Genomic DNA, 18,461 nt, shown 5'->3' with positions numbered 1-18,461 from the left:
ACAGAAAGTTTAACTCGGATGTATTGCATAAAATCATCACTGATAAAAACATAAGAAACCATCTTTAACATGTACTGCTCTGAGCTCTCATCCAGTCACCTCCGTCACCATGGAAACATGACATATAAATGATACTGTAATAACACAGGTAATTTAAATAGACCTGTGTTATTAAAGTCAAATATAAACAATACTGTAATAATAACACAGGTGATTTAAATGGATTATTTTGATTCTCATATCATCATTTAAACATTCGAATCCTGTGAGGTCCGAACTGTCCTGATACTAGCTGTGGAGGGTCTGCACTGTAAAACACTGACCGTCATCGTTCTCTCTGTCTGAGGGACCAACTGTAAAAATATGACTCTCTGAAACAGAAAAAATTAAGCAAACATTCAATGTGTCTGTAACCGTGTGTGTAACAGAGTGTGTGTGTAAAAGAGAGTGTGTGTAACAGAGTGTGTGTGTAACAGAGAGTGTGTGTAACAGTGTCTGTAACACACTCTGACACTGTGTACTTGTAAGAACATTACACATCAGCTGTGTGAGTGTGACAGAATATTAAAGTGTCGATGTTTAAACTCTCTCTCTCTCTCTCTATACACACCTGTACAGTTAGCTCCTCCCCCCACGATCACATGATGTCCCTGTGGTTCAGCCCCAGGCATGTTTATGTGAAGCTGAGTGACACGCCTCTCTCCTCCCTCTGCTTGCATAGCCCCGCCCCCTCCTCCTGTCTTCTTAAGGCACTGTATCCTCCTGCCCCCCTCCCTCTCTGATGCTCTGTGTTTACCCCCCCTGTGCCGTCCGTCTGCAGGAAACATGGCTGATCATTATTATCTCAGCTAACAAGCTAACGCTAACTCTGTCTGAGTCTGAAACATGAGTCACTTTTTTGCTGCTTTGGTATTGCTTCTCATAAAACACATCACTGAAAAACAACCGAGCGAGCTGTAATTAAATAAAAACAAGGTGTTCACTAGTGACACCTAGAGGCCGAGATGTTTACTGCAGGACAGAACAAACGCGCTGAATTAGAAGGTTAATTATAATAATGTTTGTTTGGACAGAGGCGTTTCTATTCTGTGGTCAGAGAAGATCACATGTGCTCAGTGAGGTTTAATGTCCGACCAGCAGTCTGAACCATATGCGGCTCAGAGTCCTGGGCAGACAGACAGACAGACGGGCAGACAGACAGACAGACAGACAGACGGGCAGACAGACAGACGGACGGACAGACGGGCAGACAGACAGACGGGCAGAATATCAAATTAAGAACATCAGAGTTAGCAAAGATGTCAATTATGGATTCTAGTTTTGAGGAAATTTCTGTCGTCTTTCCAAATAAAAAAATTAATGCAGACAAGCGACAAGCTGATGGAGGGTAATGACTTGTTGAATGCTGACTTGTTGAATGCTGACTTGTTGAATGCTGACTTGCTTAATGCTGACTTGTTGACTTGTTGTCGTCCGCACTTTGCTGAGTCTCCAGCTGACTCAGCTCCTCTGAAACTAAAGTGACAGTTGATCGTGTAGCGAGCGATGTGAACTCTGAGTTGAGGAGCCCTTCACACACAGTGATGGTGAACAGGCTGTGGACACAACATGAACATCTGTAAGTCTAACTAATCACACAGTGTCTGTGTGTGGAGATCAGGGGGCCCAGAGTTATACTCTGAACGCAGCTGAACATGCAGCCTCTCACAGCTCAGGTTTATTGCGCACCTGTTGGATCAGCAGGTTGTTCAGGTGTGTCTGTTGTGTCCACCTCCTGCAGCGACATGCAGCGTGCAGCGAACACATGAAAAGTCGTAAACATCGTCATAATAATGTCTGCTCGTCATGAATCCATCAGGCTCCTAAAAGGACGGACTCTTTCTTTCCGTCTCTGACTCCTTCCTATCCCTCACCTTTATTTCTCAGTTGTTTTTTGCTTGTTACTGTGAACGTAGAGAATGATGACGCGCAGACGTCTTCATCTGAGCCTCGATGTGCCTCCAGATTATAACGTACAGTGTATAATCTGATCTATGTACAGAGTCTGAGAAGCATTCCAGAGGGTGCTGGCGAGTTGACTGTGAAGGCTCAGGAGGGTTGAACCTGGATCCTCACAGAGCAGTAGTGGGGGATGGGCTGTTACAGTATGAAAGAGACAGTCTGACGCTCTGAGAACAGATCAGTTGAGCTGATCCTCGTATTGTTTCCGGAAACAGTCACCAGCAGGGAAGAACTCCCAGCAGCGCTCCTGGTACATCTTCCAAACGTACGACTCCTGTAAGACAGGGAGAAGGGGCTTAGACTCCATGTGACATGTTTATTGACAGTCTGTACTACTGAGGTCATAACTGCTTCAAACAGTGAACCACTGCAGGCCTCAGTATGCTTCAAACTACCTACTTGTAGCACCGCTACCGCTGAGGGCAGTGAGGTGTGAGGATAAAAATTAGGATAAACTGAAGAGTCTTTAGAGACTTATTAGGGCAGCCTGATAGAAACGAATTACAATAATCCAGCCTGGAAGTAACAAATGCATGGATAGTTTTTCTGCATCGTGTTGAGACAGGATGTGTCTGATTTTTGTTGTGAAGGTGAAAGAAGGCTGTCCTTGATATTTGTTTTATGGGAGATGAAGGACATGTCAGGCTGATGCCATCTAGGGCAGCTACATCATCAGAGAGAGAGTCTCTGAGGTGTTTGGGGACGAGCACAATAACTTCAGTTTGTCTGAATTAAAGGTGCTATATGTAACTTTCAGAAAATCCTTCTTGTACCAATCGCGCAGACACTCGCATACATGAACGAGCATCCGGGGTTTTTGCTGAAGACACATGAAACTGAGCATGCTCAGTGTCAGAACTCACCGGCTCTGTTTACTTTTCACTGACGAGTCGTGTTCATTGACCGGCATCATGTTGTCCAAAACCAACACTGTTTGTCATCATAGCTCAGTTAGTATCATGTTAGGTGGAGAAGTTATTTGTCAAGCTAGACTGACAACTCTGACATACACAATCGGATAGTATTCTGATAATCATAACGTTAGCGAGCATGCTAAGGTTAGCCAGCTAGCTCTAACATAACTATACTGCATGGATCTGGCATTGTGCTTCGTAACCAAACAGCAAATTACTCAATTACCAGATCAGCCCCGGGAGTCTGCATGAGTTAGCTGATATTATCTACTCGACGGTGTCTTGCTACATTGCCTAACTGGCAAATAGTCTGCGATAGCAGACAAGCTAACGGTAGCTTGTTGACAGCTTACGCCTGGCTGGCTAACCTTAGCCTAGGCAAGCATTTATAAAGTGAAAAGAATCGGTCCGAGGACAGAACCTTGTGGAACTCCATGACTAACTGTGGTGTGCATAGAGGACACATCATGAACATTAACAAACTGAGATCGATCTGATCAATCAGATTTAAACCAACTTAATGCAGATCCTGTAATGAACATGAACTGTTCTAGTCTCTGTAACAGGATGTGATGGTCTATTGTGTCGAAAGCAGCACTAAGATCTGACAGGACGAGTACAGAGAGAAGTCCTCTGTCTGAAGCAGTAATTAGATCATGTGAAAATTGCAGAAAGTGCTGTCTCAGTGCTGGTGGACTCTAAATCCTCAAATCAACTGTTGTTAGAAGAAAGTCACATAACTGATTAGCGACTGCTTTGAGGAGGATCTTTATGATAAAGGGAAGGTTAGATATCGGTCTACAGTTTTTTGGGCTCCAAAAATGGCCCAAGATGAAAGTTAACAGGAAACAACAGTGAAAAAAACATACTGAGACTCATACGGTGAGGATCAGTGTAGGACAGCTATCAACCACAGCTCAGTATCACAGTGTGTTGTGCATAAACAGTATTCATTTATTATAATGGTATTAGACTTTAATGGTATTAGGCTTTACCTGTCCTGTGTGCTCTGTTTCATCTTTGTTGATAAGATACATCACAAAGAATCTGAAACACACACACATACACAGTTATTAGTTATTCATCATCACACTCACACACACATCACCATCATCAGTGGTCACGCAGGGTCGAGTATGACTGTCCTCCTTCTTGGTCCTTGGGGGCCTTCAAGCGGTGTGTGTGTGTTTGTGTGTGTGTCTGTGTGTGTGTGTGTGTGTGTGTGTGTGTGTTGGGGGGGGGGCGGTGGTGGTTTTGGGTTTAGTTTGGGCCTTTTTAGTGGAGGATCTCTTCTTTCTCAGGCTTTGCTTACAATGTTACACATTGATGTAGCAGCTTGTATCCGAGAGTGAATACAACACAAGCAACGACAGGAGGGAACAAGGTCAGTAAGAGCCAACAAACAGCTTCAGGTGTGACCGGACACTGGTGCTGAGGCAGCGTCCTGAATGAGCTGAAGGAGTCCAGCATAGAGGGCTTCACAGTAATCGAGTCTGGTGGAGATGAATGCATGGACTTGTTGTTCACAGTCAGATTGAGACATGAAGCACCTTAGTTAGGACATGTTTTTGAAATGGTAGAAGGCAGTCTTTGTTACAGCGTTATGTGGTTTGAATCAATTATTACACCCAGGTTTCTGACATGCTCACTGTGCTGAAGAGGACATGAGGACATGGACATGAGCTCTTGCCTTAGTCATTGTGGGCCTACAATCAAAATCTGTTTTGTCTTTGTTGAGTTGGAGAAAGTTTTGAGATGTCCAGTGGCTGATGTCATCAATGCATCTGATCAGCTCACTCACAGGACTGAGGTTGTCAGGTGAAAGTGAGACATAAAGCTGAGTATCATCATCATAGGAATGGTATGAAACGTTGTGTTTCTGTATGGCGGCACCAAGAGGGAGCGGTGGAGTCAGACAGTAGCAGTTTTAACACCATGATGGATCACTGACTGCCTATATTTCACAGTTTTCCTGCTGCTGATTCTAGCTGGGATCAACTCAGGATAGGTTGACGTCCTGGGACAGTGATTGGGAATGTCAGTATTATCTCCCCCTAGTGGCCTTCCAGGGCAATAAGGCATCTCGCTGCAGATAACTGTAGGAACCGGGTGTGGTCGATAGGGGGAGCGCTGAACAGAAATGTGAGGTGGAGATGACCGTATTGCTACTGGACCTGCCGGTATTGGTGGAGTTATACAGGACTGAAACTCCAGAACTGCTTTTTAACCTTATAGTTATAGCAGTTTCATGAGTTAAAGAATTTGTAGGGGAGTGACAGGATCCTGGCTCCACATGAACAGCAAAAGATGAGCATGGGCAACCAATGACACTGGTGCTCAGACCCGAGGGACGTCAATAGTACTGGGACTGGTCGGAGAGGGTAGACGTCACAGAAATGTTTTGGTTAGCCGATGGCGGAGCACGTGAATGGGAAACAGAGTAAAAAATGTTCCTGACAGTAGTTTTGCCCCTAACCAGTTCAGGTGAATACCATCAGATCTCAATAGCTCCCTGTGGTTCCAGAATTGTCAAAATTGTCAATGAAGGAGACACCGTGGGCAGCCCAAGCAGATGAGTGTGTAGCGCTATTAGCCGGCTGAAACGCCCACAACCACATGTTGATGTTGCTCACAGATCTTTTCAGTGAACAAGTGCACAAAGTCAGCTTTCAGTGATTCCGACTGCTGTTAATGGATGTCCACCTAGGTGGATTATGACCTTGGTGATTTCTGGTTTATTTGCAAGGACTTCACAGGCTCTGTCCGTAATGTCAGGGACAGTGGCACCCGGGAAGCAACATGTTATAACAGAGCCAGATCTGACATTCCTGATTACAGAGTCCCCTATAACCAGGGCTGTGGGCTGATTTGGGCGCTCACATGAGGGCTTGGAGCTGGTTGTCCTGGAGATGGAATGCCGGAGAGATTCATAGTGACCTGCAGCAGCGGACCGACAGGCTGAGGCTCCAATCGGACCAGAAGACGGCCTTGACAGTGGCAGAGCTGGACCAACAGAAGGCTCTGGGTTGTCAGTGGACAGCTGTTGCTCCAACCTACCGAGCACCTCAAATTTGTTTCCGAGCTGGATGGTCCCAGATCAAGTAATAGATCCAGTTGGAAGAGAATGGGAGGTGTTCCTACCTTTCTTCTTGTTACCCCGGATGACAGTCCAGGGCTCCGAAGGAGCGGGCAAAAAAATTTGGTAACAGCCAACCTCACGGCGTCTAACATCATCAACCTGCCATGTTGTCATACCTGGTGACTTGGGCTTCAATTAAGCAAAGGGTGGTTAAGCAACTATAGCTGAGGCCATAGACTGCTCTTATGGCATCAAAGAAAACTCGGGTATCTCCAGTTTGCAAGCTGCTGCATCTCCAGAGCACTCTGGCCACCACTGGTTCTTCAGTTTCCTAACTTAGGATCGGACGGCTTGCCTTTGCTTTAGCATGGGCGGCTCTTTGAGCCTTGCGGTTGATGTTGTTTTGCCAGGCGATGATTTGTCGCTTGATGTCAATGAGCTGTTGGATTTCACTGTCATTCTCATCATACCAGTCCCGATGTTTGCGTTTTTCAGGCCCAGGGTGCTTCAGCAGGTGTCCATGATGGTAGACTTAAGCAAGCCCCAGTATGTGTCAATGTCTTCTGGGTATTGCCTGGGCAATTCTGCTCTGACAGCAGCCTTTAGCTATCGTCAAAGAGTGCTGTCACTCAACCGTTAAATGTCTTTTCTGCACCCATCTCTTCCACATAAGACAAACGATGGAGCAAATGAGGTCAGTCCAGCAGTCATTTGCATCATGATGGTCTTTGGTGCTAAAAAAATTGTCAGTCAGTTAAGTTTAGTGTTTTGAGCGAGGATGTATTAAGATGTCTTGAATTTATTTATTAACGTTGTTTCTGACCGCATAATGGGGATCCCTCTGGATGCAGTAGTCCAGACAGGACTTTGTTATGGCAGGCTATGTTTAGGGCACCTATTGACAGCGGATTAAACACCCAGCACCAGTGTGCCAGGTTGTGGATAGGAGCTTCCAGACTTTACGGTCCTGCCCCAGTCACCACTTCTTGGTTGCCACAGGACTTTGAACTGGGATGTTAAACGGTGCGGCTCCTTTTCAGGAGAAGGCCTACGTGTGACATCTTTTACACACATACAAACACACACACACACACACACTGTACACAGTCAACATTACAGGTGTGTACTCACAGGTAGTTGGCTAAGTTGTGCTCCTGCAGCGTGTGCGTCTCAAAGCCGTGTGGAACCGTGTCAAAGTAATCGTTACCGATCCCACAGATGAAACATTTAGTCTGAAACACAAACAGGTAAAGACATTATACTGTCTGAGCTGTGGCTCAGTGGTAGAGTGGGTCGTCTTTCAATTGGAAGGTTGGGGGTTCGATCCCTGGCTGCTACAGTCACATGTCAAAGTGTCCTTGGACACTGAACCCCAAATTGCTCTCAATTTGCTGAAGACCGACAAAGAGACAAACTGTTAGCTTAGCATTAAACTGTTTGTGTGTGTGTGTCACCTCCATGTCCTCCTTCACTTGTTCCTGTTGGTCTCTCAGCTCTCCAAAAGCATCGATGATCAGCCCTGCAGATTAAACACAGCTGGGTTAGACGTTCAGCAGGCTCCTCTCAGTCTGCATGTTGGTGTCTACAACATGATCGCAGTGACTCAGGTTCACTTCAGGCTGTTAAAGAGACGAAACAGCCTCATCATGAATGTCTGCAGTGTGGCCCACATGATGACAGACAGTACAACGTGTTTGTGAGTGGAGGAACAGCAGACTCTTCAGACCATAATGAACATTATTCTGTGAAATGGTTTAAAGTGGAGCTCTGATTGGATGTGACTGACAGGTGAACTCACAGCAGGAATTACATTTCAGATTAATGAGCAGAAACATCAAACTATCAACTAACAAACAGATGTATTCACTGTGACTGACAGACAGGGGACAGGTGGAACTGTGACCTCTGACCTCCTGTGTGTGTCAGTTATTTACTGATTGCGAATCAGACTGTTAATGACTGTGAGGTTTTTCTGCAGAAAAACCAGACAGATTTATGAAGGAACATCTTCTAATGACTCTGAACAGATCTGAAGTATCAGCAGTGTGTGTGTGTGTGTGTGTGTGTGTGTGTGTGTGTGTGTGCGTGCGTGCGTGTGCGTGTGTGCATGCATGTGTGTGTGTGTGTGTGTGTGTGTGCGTGTGTGTGTGTGTGTGTGTGTGTGTGTGTGTAGTGTGTGTATGTGTGTGTGTGTGTGTCTCACCCTGGATGATGGCCAGCAGGATGACGATGACGAAGAAGAAGAAGGTGATGTCAAAGATGATGCGATAGATCTCATACTCATCACCTGCTGGGTCCTCGATCTGGTCCCCGATGCCCCCCCCTGCCCTCACCCCCACATACATGTGGAACATGTAGCACTGGGGGGGTAGAGAGAGAGGGGTGATTACTTGTGTTATTTTGATATGAGCCTACAGTCAGGAGGACAAACACTGCAGACACTGATCAACAATCCTGAGTCACACCTGGATGTACCTGAAGCACAGGTGCGTGTCAGGACTGAAGGTGGTCTGTCATTCAGGAAGAGGTTTAAACCTAACAACAGACAGACCCTTCAGTGGCTCCGCCCCCAGAATTCATGGAGGCAAGTTACCATGGAAACGGCTAAACAATTAAACAATTAAACAGTTGACAACAACAGTGTGGACTCGGCAGCTCCTGCCACCCTGGGAGGAGGCCAGAGGTCAGAGACTCTCCCTGCTGCTGACTGGCTGGAATCATGATGTTTGTTTATTTGTTTCTTGTTTACAGGTCCAGGGCTGAGTACAAACACCACACACACAGAACGGACAGCAGGAGGACACCACACACACCTTACCTGTACATGTCTGAGACTTAAAGAGAGACACACTGTGTTTATGAAGAGAACAGAGATCTGAGTAGGAGGAGAGAGGAGGGGGAAAGATCATCTCGTCCTGATCTAACTCTGACTCGAACATTTATTCACATTAAGGAGCAGAAACCTTCATCTGTACGTCACTTCATCACAACCAGACCAGGCCAGACCAGACCAGGCCAGACCAGGCCAGACCAGGCCAGACCAGACCAGGCCAGACCAGGCCAGGCCAGGCCAGACCAGACCAGACCCAGGCCAGGCCAGACCAGGCCAGACCAGACAGACCAGACCAGGCTAGGCCAGATCACGCCAGACCAGACCAGGCCAGACCAGACCAGACCGTCCCTTGAATCCAACTTCCAAACCGGTCCAGGCCGGCAGATTGGCCTTAATAGGAAGCAGAGCTCTGTATGGAATGCTCTGGGTGGCTGAGTACGGGGGATTAGAGAGTGTCCTGAAGTTTCCGGGTGACAGAAGCCCCCTCTCAAACACACACACACACAAACACACACACACACATACACACACACACACCACAGAGGCCTTATATAGAGTTTCTCTGAGCAGCTTGGTATTAGTACATTTAGTATAATGTCTCTTAGGTTTAAACAGATCCTCACAGCTGTGACTCAGTGAGTCTACACCTGTTTACTCCATCATATATCTCATATATATATATCGATATATATATCGATATATATATATACAGTATATACACACACACATATATATATGTATATACAGTATATACACACACACACACATATATATATGTATATACAGTATATACACATACATATATATCTGTGTATATACACATATATGTAATGTGTATATATATATATATATATATATATATACACATTATACATATACATATATATGTAAATATATATGTATATACTGTATGTACATATATATTTACATATAAATATATATATGTACAGTATATGGGGAATCTGTTGATTGTCTGGTAACCATGGTTACTAACTCATTAACCTGTCAGTCATAACTACTAACATAACTCCAGTATCACACAGCAGGATCAACCAGGATCCAATCACACTGTTAGCCTATGCTACATACTGAGGCTAACCTGCTGTCATCACACTGTTAGCCTATGCTACATACTGAGGCTAACCTGCTGTCACCACACTGTTAGCCTATGCTACATGCTGCAGTTTGCCTGCAGCCTGATGATGAACCTGTATCATGATAAACACCTCAGGCTGGTATCTCTGATCATTTCTGTTCGTGTCACGCTAACTGATGCTAAAATTAAAGCTAACAGATGTGGAGCAGACAGGAAGAGAGAGAGTAATCTCAGAGCCTGAGGGGGAACAGACTGCCAGAGTCAAAGCTCTGACCCATGACTCTGTGTCCATACATGGAGCTGGTTCCTCTTTACTGACGGCTGCACAGGATGCTTTTATTTTCAATTACACAGGATTTACTGACAGAGCTCTGAGAGAGCACTGAGCTCACTGAGCATCAGACCAACACTTAACAACACAGACGGGCTGAGGATGTTCTGAAGTCTCTGCACGTTTCAGCTGCAGACTGTTTCAGTGCATCCACCTTTCATACAAATGTTCTTAACATTTACTCACCGTCAGCATGTCGTCACACTTCATGTCCGGCAGTTCGCCGTCCTCTCCCTTATTGTAGAACTTCCTGAAGAAGTTAAAGGCCACCACCGTGTAGAGATACACCACCACTGCTAACAGGCCCACCGTCAGCACCAGCTGAGGAGGAGAGACACAGAAAACATCAACACCATCAGCTACAGTCAGAACCAGCTGCAGAGGAACAACAGTCAGAGTACACAGAAAACATCATCTACAGCAGGCTGTACACTGTAGGACACCAGAAAAGGTGTGTGTTGTATTCCTGCAGTAGAGTTGTGATCAGATGACCTATCTCCCTGAGGGCCTGACCTGACTGTGTTTGATGTGTCTGTATCTGAAGAACAGTATGAATTCACTTGTTTCCCACTGTGAGTGACAGAGAGCAGGATGAGTTATTGTCAGGGCTGTTCAACTGTTTGTGTGTGACAGACTGTAGTAGTCGGTACCTGCAGTACAGTATGAACTCACCTGTTTCCCGTTGTGTGTCACAGATGACAGGATGGTCCGCAGCGTCTTGAAGCCCATGGCGATGTCGAGCAGGTGAGCAGCGAAGAAGAAGTTGTTGTAGTGACCCAGGATGGACATGGTCATGTACCAGGCCAGGTACAGGAACGACTGCAGGGGGGTAGTAATATTAGTGTTTGTTATCATCCACTCACAGCATACATTTAAGAGCTTTTGTGACAGGAAACTAAAGCACACTCTGATACATGTGTTATTAGTATCTTTGTTCTGATGGAATCACATCAGGAACACAGTAAAGCTCTGTGTCAGTGACCCTGAAGCTGCTGGCGGATGTTTCTTCTCTTCACACTCACATTGTCAGTGAAAACGACCCCGAGCTTCCAGATCTGATACTTCACATCAATGGAGTTCAGCCTGATGACAGAGACACAGATCACACAGGAGCATCACAAATGATCTGATGAATTTAAGTACTTTTATTATTGAATGACTGAGTGAGAATCCTGCTATCAGCAGGAGTGGATGATGAATATTGTTGGTGCTTCACAGTAACCTGATCATGAGACACTCACACAGCAGCCAGCGAGCTGTCTCTCCGGGGTTTCCTCTTCTTGTGAGCGTCGCTGAAGTCCAGAGCAGCTTTGTCCATCCCGAGCAGCTCGCTGATCCGGTCGTGTCCGTAAAACTCTCCGTATTTATCCATCACCTGAGGACAAGCGCAGGAACACAGTCTGACAGAGGCTTCTTTACATCACACTTTAAATGAATATAAATTATTCAGGCTGTGACATGAGTCCTTCCTGCATGCTCTGTGGCTCCTCTGCAAATATTACATCAGTGCCATGGAGATACATGGTTTTCCTTTTGTTGTATGTTTCTAAAGAGGGAACAAAGTCTCTCTACATGGTTTGATAAAACTGCTGTACCTCATCTTTAGGCTCCTTCAGTCCAAACCAACCTGAGTTTAAATCACATTAGCATTATGAATCCATTACACACCATCATGTCTCAGCCACACAGCTGAAACACAGGATTATCTGTTTATCACTTGGACTTAAAACGAGTTGATGATTGATGTGATGTTCAGTATGAAGGATATTATTAGATCTGCAGCTGTTTTCACTGAACATGCTGATCTGAACCGACCAAATTAGAAGAAGCTCCTAAATAAGAAGTGTGAGAGTCTGATGGGTTTTTGGTTTGAGAGGAATTCACAGATTATTTTAATACTAAACGTGGCTCCTATATCAGTCATTTACTTTGTCCTCTGTGTTTCTGCAGAGGAAACTGGAACTGTCAGACTGTTTTCTGTGTGAAACAGTGACACCTACCTTCCTCTTCACAAACTTGTCCCAGTAGTTGTTTGGGAAAGATCTGAGAATCACAAGACAACAGAAATCACAACACTCATAAATCATGACTGACATCATTTATTAAAATAACATTAAATAACATTATTAAAGAGGAGACGTCAGACTTTAAAGAACTAAAGAAATAAATGTTACTTTAACAACAGTATTACTGCTCAGAATGTGTGGTTTACCTGACGATCACAGATCTCATCCAACATCCTCACAGGCTAAATGATGTGAACACATGAACATTTATCTGATTCTGCGTTGAAGGATGAAGTGATCGTTCTGTTAGTTACTGTTACACTGTTACTGTTAGCCTGTTACTGTTACGCTGTTACTGTTAGCCTGTTACTGTTACACTGTTACTGTTAGCTTGTTACTGTTACACTGTTACTGTTAGCCTATTACTGTTACACTGTTACTGTCAGCCTGTTACTGTTACAGTTAGCCTGTTACTGTTAGACTGTTACTGTTAGCCTGTTACTGTTACACTGCTACTGTTAACCTGTTCCTATTAGCCTGTTCCTGTTAGCCTGTTCTTGTTAGCCTGTTACTGTTACACTGTTACTGTTAGCCTGTTACTATTAGCCTGTTATTGTTAGCCTGTCACTGTTACACTGTTACTGTTAGCCTGTTACTATTGGCCTGTTACTGTTAGCCTGTTACTGTGACACTGTTACTGTTAACCTGTTACTGTGACACTGTTACTGTTACACAGTTACTGTTAGACTGTTACTGTTACACTGTTACTGTTAGCCTGTTACTGTTAGAGCAACAAGACTGAGAACAAGAAACCAAACACATGAGGTTCCTTCACCAAGAATCTACTCTAATTAGACCACCTGTGTTAACACAGCAGGTGTTGTTACGCTGCACTTCCCATTCCTTCTCTGGTTCTTCTCTCTTCTCCCAGTCAGTGACAGATGTCTTAATAATACAGGTATCATGTATAACACAAACTACACATTCATACACAGTTTATATAACACGGTGTGTGTACTGTATCATATACAACAGGATGCACTGACTGTGTGTTGATGACCAGTCTGTCCCACTGTCCTTTGATGTCGTCCTCTGATGGTTGTTCTGTGATGTAGAGACCGTCAAACTCCAGCTTCCTTGCCACCTCCTTCTCTCGCTTAAAGATCACCAGAGGAACCTGCAGCACACATTACACACAGTATCCACCTATATTTAGTCAGGGCTCCCAGGCAAGCTAAAGTAATGGTGTTTGGACTATTCCTTAGGCTGATGTGGCCACAGTCAGTTCATGAAATACGGATATCAAAGGTGGAAAGGCTAGAGGGTTGGTAAATGTGTATATTAGGAAATGGCTTGGAGTTCCTCATTGTCTTAGTAGTGTGGGGTTGTCTGGGGAAGGCATACTCCAGCTACAGAGGAGTTCAAGTGAGCAAAGGCTGGGACAGAGTTGTTGAGTGTGTATCAGGGAGCAAAGACATGGTAGTCAGAAATTTGGTCCCAAATCAAACAAGAGGGAGGAAGTGGAAGCCAGGACAGCAGTACAGGAAGCAGGCAGCTCTGAGGCATACAGGGATTGTAGGGAACGTCTAGCAAGGCAGAGGAGGCTTGGAGCTTAGCTTGAGTAAACCATCGTGGAACAAAGCAAGTCCCAGAGAAAGAAGGAAGCTGGTAGTGGAGCAGGTAGGTCGATAAGAAGAAGTCGTAAAGTGTACAAAGGCTGTGGCTCAGGCTAAGCAGGGACAGTGGATTAACTGGGAGAGTGTAGAGAAGAGGAAGCTCAGCTGGAGGGACCTGTGGACTGTGGAGGATAGACGTATCCAATAACTGATAGGGGCAACTTACGATGTGCTGTTATCACCCTGGAATCTAAAATGTTGGGTAGATGGGGACCCCTCGTGCCCATTGTGTTCAGACACCTTGAGGCATATTCTGTCAGGTTGTAAGATTAGTCCGTCGCAAGGTCGGTACACATGGGGACATAACCAGGTTTTGAAAAGTTTAGTGGCAGGGATTGAAGGTAGAAGGCAAATTCAGGATGCAATCAGGAAAAGAGTGCAGCCTTTCAATTTGTCTGTGAGGGGGAGAAACGCAGAGGAGGTAGGGGTGTAAGCAGGCAGGAGTCTACGTTCCTTTTTCATATGTAATGTTGGCAGGATTATCAGGATTTGATAGTACGAGTGTTTTGGTGGGCGGTGAGAGCTAGCATGGAGGGGGGTCGTTCTGGGACACCAGAGCTAACTGTTGAGCCCCCCCCCCCGAGGTGTCGTGGGCCTAACTTGATGAAACAGCGGTAAAGGGGGGGTACCAACTTGATAACTCTGTTGATGTGCTGCCTCTCGCTGCCCATCTAACTACATGTTTGAGTGGTGGGGGCAGTTAAATGTTGTAGGTAGGCATTATCGGCTTAGGGGTAGGGTCACCCAATACCCTAGTCTTAATCCTCCATCTTCCTTGCTCTCTCTTCTCTCCTCCCTTCCCTCATGAAAGTGAGGGAGTAGGGGGAGGCAGAGTGTACAGCCCGATCCGGCGGGGGTGAGTGCTAGCCCCGGACAGGGAACCTCACCCTGGCTCTGCCCTCCCGTCTTCTTTCTAACACACCTCTCTCTACAAAAACTTCTCTCTCTATTTTGTTTGTTTAATTCAAATGTGGGGGGCCAGCAGAAGCCATGTGGTAGGATCGTTGTCAATACCTGGAGCTCGCATGAACGGAGCCTGGGCCTAGTTGAAGGTGGCAATGCTGCTTGGGTTGTGGTGGTAGGTTAATTATAAGTATTGAGATAAGGGCACAAGGGGAGGGGTTTCTTCACTGAGTGCTTATCCTTATGATTAGGACACAAGTGTTTAGTTCAAAAATATACACAATATATAAGTAATTACACACACATATACTGTATAAATAAATAGATGTGTGGACTGTACTTATAGCTCTTTTTTAGTCTTGTGACCACTCAAAGTTTTACACTGCATGTCACATTCACCCATTCACACACTGATGGCAGAGGCTGCTATGCACAGTGCCAATCACCAATCATGATCTAACCATTCCCGTTGTTACACACAGGGGGCTATGTCTTCAATTTGGGATTGCCCAAAGGCACTTTGACAAAGTCTGGATTGTTTCCAAACCATTGCAGCCACATATACACGCTGGGTGTTGTACCTTGAGGCAGTAGTATCCGATGATGCAGAAGAAGGAGATGACAGTGTGCAAGACTGCGAGGATTCGTAACATGGGCTCCATGTAGCCGCTGCTCTCCTCCAAGACGAAGCGCACTGTGACCGGCTTCAGGACCTCCCCAGCCTCCTCCAGCACCTCCTCCTTCGCCTCCGTGGGTTCTCCTCCCAGAGGATCCCACTGAACGCTGCTGTCTGACTGGCTGCTGGTGAACATCACCTCCCTCTCCTCCACCACAGACGAGGATGTGGACACCTGGAGGGACAAAAATCAATGTGCTTTCTCGAGTCTCAAACTCCAACATAGAGTGGTGGTGTGATATGTATTATTGTCTTACTCCACAGAGGACAGAGGACCTGATAGTAACTGATAACAGTATGTTATACCAACATGCTAACATCTTTAGTATTACCTTATAGAAGAGCAGGATGAAGTTGATTGCAAAGGCCACAAACAGTGCGAGCATCCTCATGTTGTAGAAGTTTCTGGCAAAGTAGTTCTGCAGGAGACCAAATCCTTCCTTTACTTGCATCATCACATTCATCAGACATGTCACTGACACTGAGACATTACTGTAACAAAGAGTTAAACTAAGTTTGTACCAGAAGTTTCCTCTGGTAGGCGATGATCTTCTTCAGGACGGCGGACTCCTGCAGGTCGGGTTCATCAGACTTTGATGTGTGATGTCTTCTCACTTTGGGCTTCACCTTCTCCTTCTTCTCCTGTTTCTCTTGTTTCTCTACAACCCTGAAATCACACAGCGATCAGCCCTGATACAACCGGAACACACAGTGACAAGTTAATGTGTGTGTTATAACATCAAGCTGCCAATCAGAGGAGGAGGCATCTCTATGTGCAGCTCCTGTCAGCTGAGTAAAACACTGCGAGTGTACACTGTGTAAGTCAGTCCCTCCTGTACCGCATGCTAACACTGATCATACAGAGTGACGTTGTAATCTGATGACAGAAACATGAACATACTCTGATGTTTTCTCAGGTTCAGGCTCTGTGGCTGCTGTCGCCTCCTTCTCCTCAGAGGACGAACTCTTCGACTGAAACAAGATCACACAAATTCATCAGTGAGTTTGTGTGAGTCCTGCAGGCTGCAGTGAAGCTGCTCAACGGAGACATTTTAAAGTTAGCACTGATGGAACGATGTCTGAACGTACGACATGACATGAGGATGATTGATGATTTAGATATTTTAGTTATTAAAAACAAACTTAAATAAAAAGAGACCACCAGTCTGACCTGATGCCTGCGTCTGAGCTCAGGTGGGGATGCTGTGGACGGGGCTGTGGGTGGAGCTACCGTGGGTGGGGTCGGGGGAGTCGGGGAGGGAACTGGGGAGTTGAGCAGTTCGGTCAGGCTGGCGTTTGGGTTGTGGGGGGTGATCTTGTACTGCCCCCCCTCCCTCCTCAAATCCAGGCCAAAGATGTCTGACAGCAGCTCGGTCTCACTGGTGTTCACTGCCAGGTCCGCCAGGTCCTCCTGAGGGGAGGGTCTCTTCTCCCGGTCTTCCCCCTCCCCCCTCACCTCGTCCTGGGTGGGGTCAGGCATGTTGGCCAGCAGCTCGGACACCTAGGGAGGGAGTTGTTTAGATATATTCAGGAACAATTCTTATTGTGTTTTTAAGTATAATGATCAGAAACCTTAATGGTCTTGGCCCCCTCCACCAGGCTGCCCCCCATGAAGCTGCTGTAGAAGATCCTGCAGAATCCCCGGGCCACGCTAAATGCCATGTGGAGGAGACCGAGCAGCACCGACCAGTAGAAGGCCATCAGGGTGGTCACCATGTCCTTCACCGTCATGTTCTTGATCTTCTTCATCTGCTTCTTCAGACTCTTCATCGACAGAACCTGAGGGCATAAAAGAGTCTGTGAAGTGTTTATGTGGCCGAATCAAACAGCATCACATTCACATCTCATTACCAACATTCAGCTCACTGATCATCTTGTGCTGTCGATCTATATTATGATCATTTGTCCTTAAATGTAATTTACTGAGACAAAAGATCAGCATCAATCTTCTGATGTAGAGCCCACCAGGTCCTCCTGGAGAGCGCTGCATTAGATGTCCTCCTGTCAAACATCCATGAGATAGTCCCCCACTTTTGCTTCTCTGTGACAAACCCAACTCAACCTTTCTGATCTAAGAATGTCAGAGCTCTCAGCATTCCCCCTGAGCATACTGTATAAACTCAACTTTGATTTATCTCCAATAAAACAACCATCCTGACCCCCACTGGAGTCTGGACCACTTGGCTGAGAGCAGCCTTGCTCTGCTGTCGTCATCCTGTTCAACCTTTCAGCAGTGTTCGGCACAGTGAACCCTCAGATCCTGGTCTCTACCAGAATGAAATGGTAAAAACCCTGCAACCCAAACCCAGCTGCTTTAAAAACTACACCTACATTAACACTCTATATTTGGTCATGAGCCAAGGTCTATGAAAAAACTGCAGAGCCCCATCCACTGATCCAAGGGATCGCCTCGGCTCTTAGGGAGTCAATCAATAAGTGTTTGTTGACACCTGGTTGACGTTGTTAGTTTAACTGTTCCTTTAACTCTCTCCAGACCACACCCACTCCCGTGTTTTGACGGTTAGCTGTACGTTGTTGCATTTGGCTGTATTCGATGATGTGCCTGATGCTGGTTTGTTGCTGTGGTGGTGACAAGTTCAGTGTTTGTTGCTGTGGTTGTTGCCTTGTTTGTTGATTGTTGCCATGTTCGTTGCTGTGTGTGCCCTCACCTTTATGAGCATCATGACGTTGTAGCGCAGCGCTAACAGAGCCATGCGGATGGTGGTAACAGAGAAGAAGCCCATCTCAGGGCTCTCCTCATCGGGTTTCTCGCGCTCGCTCTCCTCTTTGACAGCCGATCGCTCTCCAGCGTCGGACATCTGAGCCGCTAGCTGCATCTCAAAGATGGTGTCCTCGCAGAAGTTCACAAACAGCTCCATCTTCTCCTTCTCTCCTCCTTCATTCACCACGTCGAAGATGAACTGACGCTTCGATTCTTTCACCTGA

General features: G+C 45.9%; 1 protein-coding gene across 1 annotated transcript in view; it reads right to left on the bottom strand.

Moving 5' to 3' along the window:
* Nucleotides 1-782: 782 nt before the first annotated feature.
* ryr2a (ryanodine receptor 2a (cardiac)) overlaps nucleotides 783-18,461 on the bottom strand; it is a 104,039-nt gene continuing 86,360 nt past the window's right edge. The window contains exons 98-115 of the mRNA XM_069663995.1: nucleotides 18,185-18,457; nucleotides 17,088-17,294; nucleotides 16,687-17,016; nucleotides 16,417-16,487; nucleotides 16,038-16,182; nucleotides 15,848-15,934; nucleotides 15,421-15,690; nucleotides 13,307-13,437; nucleotides 12,255-12,297; nucleotides 11,496-11,629; nucleotides 11,277-11,337; nucleotides 10,927-11,073; nucleotides 10,441-10,575; nucleotides 8,198-8,354; nucleotides 7,449-7,513; nucleotides 7,126-7,226; nucleotides 3,911-3,962; nucleotides 783-2,275 (exon numbers count right to left, since the gene is read on the bottom strand). Coding sequence (XP_069520096.1) covers nucleotides 2,180-2,275; nucleotides 3,911-3,962; nucleotides 7,126-7,226; nucleotides 7,449-7,513; nucleotides 8,198-8,354; nucleotides 10,441-10,575; nucleotides 10,927-11,073; nucleotides 11,277-11,337; nucleotides 11,496-11,629; nucleotides 12,255-12,297; nucleotides 13,307-13,437; nucleotides 15,421-15,690; nucleotides 15,848-15,934; nucleotides 16,038-16,182; nucleotides 16,417-16,487; nucleotides 16,687-17,016; nucleotides 17,088-17,294; nucleotides 18,185-18,457 — 2,505 coding nt within the window. The 3' untranslated portion in view covers nucleotides 783-2,179. The remainder of the gene's footprint in view (nucleotides 2,276-3,910; nucleotides 3,963-7,125; nucleotides 7,227-7,448; nucleotides 7,514-8,197; nucleotides 8,355-10,440; nucleotides 10,576-10,926; nucleotides 11,074-11,276; nucleotides 11,338-11,495; nucleotides 11,630-12,254; nucleotides 12,298-13,306; nucleotides 13,438-15,420; nucleotides 15,691-15,847; nucleotides 15,935-16,037; nucleotides 16,183-16,416; nucleotides 16,488-16,686; nucleotides 17,017-17,087; nucleotides 17,295-18,184; nucleotides 18,458-18,461) is intronic.

The sequence above is a fragment of the Semicossyphus pulcher genome, unplaced genomic scaffold, assembly GCF_022749685.1.
Source record: "Semicossyphus pulcher isolate SPU_LCO1_2020_fin unplaced genomic scaffold, fSemPul1.0.p SCAF_16, whole genome shotgun sequence".
NCBI classification, from domain to species: Eukaryota; Metazoa; Chordata; class Actinopteri; order Labriformes; family Labridae; genus Semicossyphus; species Semicossyphus pulcher.
The sequence above is the reverse complement of the archived record's forward strand: the minus strand, read 5'-3'. Positions and strand labels throughout refer to the sequence as shown.